Source organism: Phyllobates terribilis, unplaced genomic scaffold (assembly GCF_046119375.1).
Source record: "Phyllobates terribilis strain yellow unplaced genomic scaffold, ASM4611937v1 Scaffold_11__3_contigs__length_659146591, whole genome shotgun sequence".
In the NCBI taxonomy this organism is placed as follows: domain Eukaryota; kingdom Metazoa; phylum Chordata; class Amphibia; order Anura; family Dendrobatidae; genus Phyllobates; species Phyllobates terribilis.
The window spans coordinates 556,002,613-556,010,522 of record NW_027362771.1 but is presented as its reverse complement, the minus strand read 5'-3'; the positions used below and the strand labels follow the sequence as shown (position 1 = coordinate 556,010,522).

The window sequence follows — 7,910 nt, the reverse complement described above, 5'->3', positions numbered from 1 at the left end:
CCATTTTCGTTTCTGCAATTTTTTAAATGTAAATATATATATATACAGTGGGTATGGAAAGTATTCAAATTACATTATTCAATTTTTCACTCTTTGTTTCATTGCAGCCATTTGGTAAATTCGAAAAAGTCTATTTCTTTTCTCATTAAAGTACACTCTGCACCCCAACTTGACTGAAAAAACTGAATTGTAGAAATTTTTGCAAATTTATTAAAAAAAACCCTGAAATATCACATGGTCATAAGTATTCAGACCCTTTGCTCATATTTAAGTCACATGCTGTCCATTTCCTTGTGATCCTCCTTGAGATGGTTCTACTCCTTCATTGGAGTCCAGCTGTGTTTAATTAAACTGATAGGACTTGATTTGGAAAGGCACACACCTGTCTATATAAGACCTCACAGCTCACAGTGCATGTCAGACCAAATGAGAATCATAAGCTTAACAGATCTGCTGCAAATCTGCTGCTAACTTTTCTCTGGCAGGAAAACAGCTGAGTACAAAACGTGCCTATTTGCTGCTTTTTTTGCTGCGCATTTGTTGAGTATTTTTGACCATCCATTACTTCCTATGGGTGAAAAAACGCAGCAAATACACAGCAAAAACGCAGGTGCATTTTATACTGCAGAAACGCTGAAAGAAGTGACATGCTCTATTTTCCAAATACATAAGCAAGGCAGAAAATACGCAGCCAACTAAAAACATCATGTGTGAACAGAGAATTCTGGTTTCTCATAGACTTTGCTAGTACTGCTAGATGCAGCTGAACATTTGTATAAAAATCTGCTAAAAAAAAGGGAAAACACAACGTGTGTCAACATAGCCTAACTATTTTATCATTTAACTGTATATCGTGTAAAATAATACATGTTAAAATTAAAAACAAAGCAGCAATTATTTTTTTCATTAATTTTCTCTAAAAAAAAAAAAATAAAAGTGGTCAAAATGTTTAATATACTCAAAAATAGTACCAATAAAAACTACAGTAAGAATGGGATCGTATCACATTGTCCACGAAAAGAAGTCGACATCTTAGTTTGGCTGGAAGATGGTCTTTCTTCTGCAGATGTTACTCCCCCCCCTCGACCCACCGGCGGACAGGCACCAGTATTGGGATAGGGGGGCTGGCCGTCAGGGTCCACCGCGGCTCTGGCACAAACCCGGCGACACAGAGGTGGCACGGGCAGGAACGGACTGGCCGTGTCGGCTTCTCACTTTTTGGATTTTAGAAGGGCATGACATGCCTATATCTGTGTCTCCCCCTCCTTTTACTCCTCCACCTCTTTTCTTTTCACATGACTATATGTACTTGTTACTTTTCCATGTGTTAGTTGTGTCTTCTGAGCAGTTTGTCAGGTTTTGGACACCTTTGAAGGTGTTTTCTATGTGTTTCTATGTGTTTTTGTTTGCCTGCCATTGGTTTTAACGGTGTTCGAAGGTGTTCGACGAACAGTTCGACGAACAGTTCGGCGAACACACGGGTGTTCGATGAACCGAACCGAACTCGAACACTACGGGGGTGGCTCAACACTACTCCTCACCTTGCCACTCTCAACTCCCCTGATGGAGAAGCCAGGGTCCACCGGAGGAGTCTGGTTCTCTGGTGGGCTCGTCCAATGCTGCCCTAAAGCAGGCCAGGCTAAGAAAAGTGTGTGGGAAGGTGACAGGAGAAATAGGGGCAGCTGGGGACCGTTTATGGACACCAGGCCGCTGGGTGGCTGGGGACCGAGTATGGACACCTGGTCACCCCCTGGCGGCTGGGGACCGAGCTTGGACACACGGCCGCCGGGTGGCTGGGGACGGAGTATGGATACATCGCTGCTGAAGCAGCCATGAGGTAGTGGCCAGCTTCGGCCTCCTCCAAACTAAAAGGCCCCATTTCAAGTGCAAGCTAGTATTATGGTATTGCAGCCTGGGGTTGGGTGGGTGGCAGGCTGCACACTTACGCTTGCATTAAAAGAAAACAAAGCAGATGCTAACTTCTATCATCATCATCATGCTCCTCACCTTGGCACTCTCAACTCCCCTGATGGAGAAGCCAGGGCCCACCGGAGGAGTCTGGTTCTCTGGTGGGCTCGTCCAATGCTGCCTTAAAGCAGGCCAGCCTAAGAAAAGTGTGTGGGAAGGTGATAGGAGAAATACGGGCAGCTGGCGACCGTTTATGGCCACCTGGCCACCCCCAGGTGGCTGGGGACCGTGTCTGGACACCCGGCCGCGGGGCGCCTGGGGACAGAGTATGGATACCCGGCCGCCCCCTGGTGGCTGGGGGCCGAGCGTGGACACACGGCCGCCGGGCGGCTGGGGACTGAGTATAGATACCTCACTGCTGAAGCAGCCATCAGGTAGTGGCCAGCTTCGGCCTCCTCCAAACTAAAAGGCCCCATTTCAAGTGCAAGCTTGCAGTATGGTATTGCAGACTGGGCGTGGGTGGATGACAGGCTGCACACTTACGCTTGCATTAAAAGAAAACAAAGCAGATGCTAACTTCTATCATCATCATCATGCTCCTCACCTTGGCACTCTCAACTCCCCTGATGGAGAAGCCATGGCCCACCGGAGGAGTCTGGTTCTCTGGTGGGCTCGTCCAATGCTGCCCTAAAGCAGGCCAGGCTAAGAAAAGTGTGTGGGAAGGTGACAGGAGAAATACGGGCAGCTGGGGACCGTTTATGGATACCCGGCCACCCCCAGGTGGCTGGGGACCGTGTCTGGACACCCGGCCGTGGGGCGCATGGGGACCGAGTATGGACACCCGGCCGCCCCCTGGCAGCAGGGGACAGAGCGTGGACACCCGGCCGCCAGGCGGCTGGGAACTGAGTATGGATACCTCGGTGCCGAAGCAGCCATGAGGTAGTGGCCAGCTTCGACCTCCTACAAACTAAAATGCCCCATTTCAAGTGCAAGCTAGCAATATGGCATTGCAGCCTGGGTTTGGGTGGGTGGCAGGCTGCACACTTACGCTTGCATTAAATGAAAACATTGCATTTGTCACGGTTGAAAGCAATACAAAAATGCAAAAACGCATAAAAAATGCTACTTGTGAACATAGCCCAAGGTGTGGAGGTGTATTTTTTTTTTGGTTATTTATTTTACCTTATACACAAGTCTTTACCCTAGAAAGGAACTTCCTTAACATATTTCACAGGAAAGCAGTTTCAGTTTCGTTTTTGAACGTTTTATTGTGAGCCCTTAAATTTGGCTTAATACCTCTGACCACGTTGTTGACAGCAGTGACCTGGGGGTCAGAAATGCTTCCTGGGGCGATCCCCATGCTGTCCCCATGTCATTTGAGCACTGTCACTATTGTTTTGGGCACTTGTTAGACTTTTAAAAGACTGCCGGGGGTGCCGCCGCAAAAATGCTTGGGTCTCCCATAGACTAATATTGGGGTCGAGCACCCGAGTATCACGGCGAGCTTGGCCCGAGCTTCAAGCACCCGAGCATTTTAGTGCTCGCTCAACACTAATAATGATCTTAAACACACATCAAAATCCACAATAAAGTACCTCAAAAGGCGCAAGTTGAATATTTTACAATGGTCCTTACCGTCCCCTGACCTGAAGATCATTGAAAATCTGCAGCTAGACCTCAAAATAGCAATTCATGCAAGACAATCCAGGAATCTTAGAGAACTGGAGGAATTTTCCAAGGAAGAATGAGCAAAAATCCCTCAAAAAAGGAATTGAAAGACTCTTGACTGGCTATAAAAAGCATTTACAAGCTGTGACACTTGCAAAAGGGGGTGCTAGTAGGTACTAACCATGCAGGATTCCCAAACTTTTGCATCTGCCCATTTTCGTTTCTGCAATTTTTTAAATGTAAATATATATATATACAGTGGGTATGGAAAGTATTCAAATTACATTATTCAATTTTTCACTCTTTGTTTCATTGCAGCCATTTGGTAAATTCGAAAAAGTCTATTTCTTTTCTCATTAAAGTACACTCTGCACCCCAACTTGACTGAAAAAACTGAATTGTAGAAATTTTTGCAAATTTATTAAAAAAAACCCTGAAATATCACATGGTCATAAGTATTCAGACCCTTTGCTCATATTTAAGTCACATGCTGTCCATTTCCTTGTGATCCTCCTTGAGATGGTTCTACTCCTTCATTGGAGTCCAGCTGTGTTTAATTAAACTGATAGGACTTGATTTGGAAAGGCACACACCTGTCTATATAAGACCTCACAGCTCACAGTGCATGTCAGACCAAATGAGAATCATAAGCTTAACAGATCTGCTGCAAATCTGCTGCTAACTTTTCTCTGGCAGGAAAACAGCTGAGTACAAAACGTGCCTATTTGCTGCTTTTTTTGCTGCGCATTTGTTGAGTATTTTTGACCATCCATTACTTCCTATGGGTGAAAAAACGCAGCAAATACACAGCAAAAACGCAGGTGCATTTTATACTGCAGAAACGCTGAAAGAAGTGACATGCTCTATTTTCCAAATACATAAGCAAGGCAGAAAATACGCAGCCAACTAAAAACATCATGTGTGAACAGAGAATTCTGGTTTCTCATAGACTTTGCTAGTACTGCTAGATGCAGCTGAACATTTGTATAAAAATCTGCTAAAAAAAAGGGAAAACACAACGTGTGTCAACATAGCCTAACTATTTTATCATTTAACTGTATATCGTGTAAAATAATACATGTTAAAATTAAAAACAAAGCAGCAATTATTTTTTTCATTAATTTTCTCTAAAAAAAAAAAAATAAAAGTGGTCAAAATGTTTAATATACTCAAAAATAGTACCAATAAAAACTACAGCTCATTTTGCAAAGAATTGCTGATAATTTCACCAAAAGTAAAGTGAGTATGGTAAAATTATTCATCAATGCATCAAAATTTGCTTTGAATTAGCATAATGCAAATTGAAGGAAACATTTCCTTGTCTTCCACTGCCAGGAAGACTTTACGTCATACAAAATGTTCATAGTGATTGAAAACCTTTTAAGTTGTCCCCATTTGTTACACATCCCAGATAAAATAGAAGGATACAGCTGCTTCTAAAGGGTTAATCTTCAAAAGGAGGACATGGTTTCTTCTAAACGGTTAATACTAGTAGATGTATTAGCTGCTTGTAAAGGGTTCTTCTATTATGGGGAGAAAACTGCTTCTCCATACACACAGAGTACACAACAGACCATTTAGTAGCAGCCTTGACAGGTCTGTAGCTGCTCTACTTTCCTCCATCTCCTTCTTCTCCATATTCCACAGGAATCCATCTTACTTCACTTATCACTATATCCAGTAAAAAATAAGACTGCAGCACAGATTTCTTCCATGTTTACACACAGTCTACTCCAACATAGTTGTATCTCCCAACTGAAAGGCAGGAAGTCTGTTAAAGATAGTGTCTCATAAAGATAAGTTGATAGGAATTATCCCTTAAGTAGTAAAATAGTAACATGAAGGCTGCCCTTAGCCAATATTGGTGGTGCTCTGTTAAATAGCAAATAGCAACAAACACATTTGAAACTCAACAGGAAAAACGTAAAAAGAGTTGGCACTTAGCAATAGTGTAATCTTCTTTATTAAAGTTAAGTTAAAGGGCAGAAGGGTTGCCCAGTGGTTAGTACTGCAGCCTTCAGCGCTGGGGTCCTGGATTCAAATCCCACAAGGACAACATCTGTAAGGAGTTTGAATGTTCTCCCCTTATTTGCGTGGGTTTCCTCCGGGTTCTCCGGTTTCCTCCCACACCCCAAAGACACACTGATAGGGAATTTAGACTGTGAGCCCCAATGGGGACAGTGCCGATAATGTCTGTGAATTGTAAAGCACTGCAAAATATGTTGGTGCTATATAAATATAAAGGTTATTATATTATTATAAAGATTATTAAAGTATGGCAGATAGTGATGAGCGAGTATATTCTGTTAATCCTTTCGGCGAGCATGCTCGGGCGAACACCGAGTATCTTCAGCGTGCTTCGGGTGTTCTGGTTCCGTCTCTCTGTATCCATGATTTGTGACTTCTTGACAGCTGTAATACATGTGAGGAATGTATGTTTCTTAGGCATTCCCGACATGTATTAAAGCTGTCAAACAGTCGCAAATCATGGACACAGAGAGACTGAAACATAACACTCGAGCACAGTGAATATACTCGGTGTTTGCCCGAGCGTGCTCGCCGAAAGAGTTAACAGATCATATTCGCTCATCATTAATGCCAAACAATAAGCAGTAGAGAGTAGCAGGAGACATCTCAGAAACCCTGATAAGCACTGATGTACACTGATACATACTGTCTAGTGCATGTTGTTTGGAACACTTTTTATGAATGTAAATTAATACAGAAGATTATGTCATTGGTGATTGCATTCTCTTTTCACATTTTTCCTATTGAAGACTCAAAAAGATGTCAAGATAGTGAGACAGTGGAGAATCCAACTCCATCCTCCCTCTCTGAAAGTGTCAGGGCTTTAGCTTTAGTAAATTAGTATTTTTTTAACTTTTCTTAAACTTAAGTATTTGAGGAACGGTTGTATTTTGGTCTCTTTTGTCTCATAATATGTCTCTGGAGGTGATAGGACCTTTTTAATACAATGATAAATAAACACCAATAAGCTTTTGGATAAAGGTTGCAAAAGACTGTTTAGTCTAACTTTTTGAAAGTAGCTATAACCTTAACATTCTTTGATTTTTTAATATTGTAATTGCTTCCCAAACATCTTTATTTCTTAGACTGTAGACCAGAGGATTTAACATTGGAACCACAATCATGTAAAGCATTGATAAGAACATATCCTGATGTTTTGAATCTTCAGATTCAGATTTCATGTACAGGAAGATAGCTGGTCCATAGAATAATATAACTGTGATTAGATGGGTCGTGCAGCAGGAGAAAGCTTTCATACGCCCTGCTGAGGAACGAATCTTCAAAATGGCAGAAAAGATAAAGATGTAGGAGATAAAGATGAGAATTAATTGTACAATGAAGATAACATAAAGTTCAAACAACATGAAGACTTTACGGCCCTGAGTGTCAGTAGTAGAAAGATCAACTAGAGAATTTAGATCACAATAGAAATTATTAATAACACGGGAATCAAAGAATTGTAGTACAGATGTCAGTAATGTATGTAATAGAGAGTTTAATACATCAAATAACCAACAGGCTGCAGCCATTCCAATGTACACGTTCTTTCTCATTATTATGAAATATTGTAAGGGCTTCCATATCGCCACATAGCGATCATAGGCCATCGATGTCAGCATGAAAACTTCACCATTAACACATAAAAGGAAGAAAAATAACTGGGTCATACAGCAACTAAAAGAGATCCTGTGATCCTGTGTCAATGTGATAAAAAGTAATTTAGGGACAGAAGCTGAAGTGGATGTGACATCTACAACGGCAAGGTTACTCAAGAAGAAATACATTGGGGTGTGTAATTTTGGTACCAAACACACAAGAAAAATGATAGTCAAGTTTCCCAGCATGGTAATTAAATAAATAATCAAAATACCCAAACATAATTGAAGCTGACCAGATGACATTGAGAAGGCGGCAATGTAAAATTCATATTCATATTCAAAGCTTCCATTTGAACAGACATTTATATTATTCATAAGTGTAACTGCTATATGTACTGGAATCTAATTTATCAGCATTTATGAAGGAATGTAAATCTAATTTCTAAATTTTCATTTGTGAAGGCCAACAGTAGTTTACAGTAGCTGTATGATGACATAGGAACATAGTAACATTCAGATGTGTCCATCCTTAATATTTTGCACATTTCCAAAAGCTCAAGATACAAATTCACACTGTTATCATAATATGCAAGACAGACCTTCAACAGATTGCTAATCATATCGCAACCATTGAGCGACCACATGTACAGTAGACGTTAGAAGGCAAAAACTTGATATTTTTTTCTCTACAAAGCTTGCAACCTCATG

General features: G+C 41.3%; 1 protein-coding gene across 1 annotated transcript; it reads right to left on the bottom strand.

Annotated features, from left to right (window-relative positions):
- Positions 1–6,623: 6,623 nt before the first annotated feature.
- On the bottom strand, positions 6,624–7,577 carry LOC141167349 (olfactory receptor 5J3-like). The gene has a single exon (XM_073654766.1). It carries the CDS (start codon positions 7,575–7,577, stop codon positions 6,624–6,626), a length of 954 nt encoding a protein of 317 aa, XP_073510867.1.
- Between the last annotated feature and the right edge of the window lie 333 nt (positions 7,578–7,910).

What these genes read in the sequence shown, in the direction of transcription:
- LOC141167349 (XM_073654766.1), bottom strand. Translation starts at nt 7,577, where the DNA reads ATGAATAATATAAATGTCTGTTCAAATGGAAGCTTTGAATATGAATAT.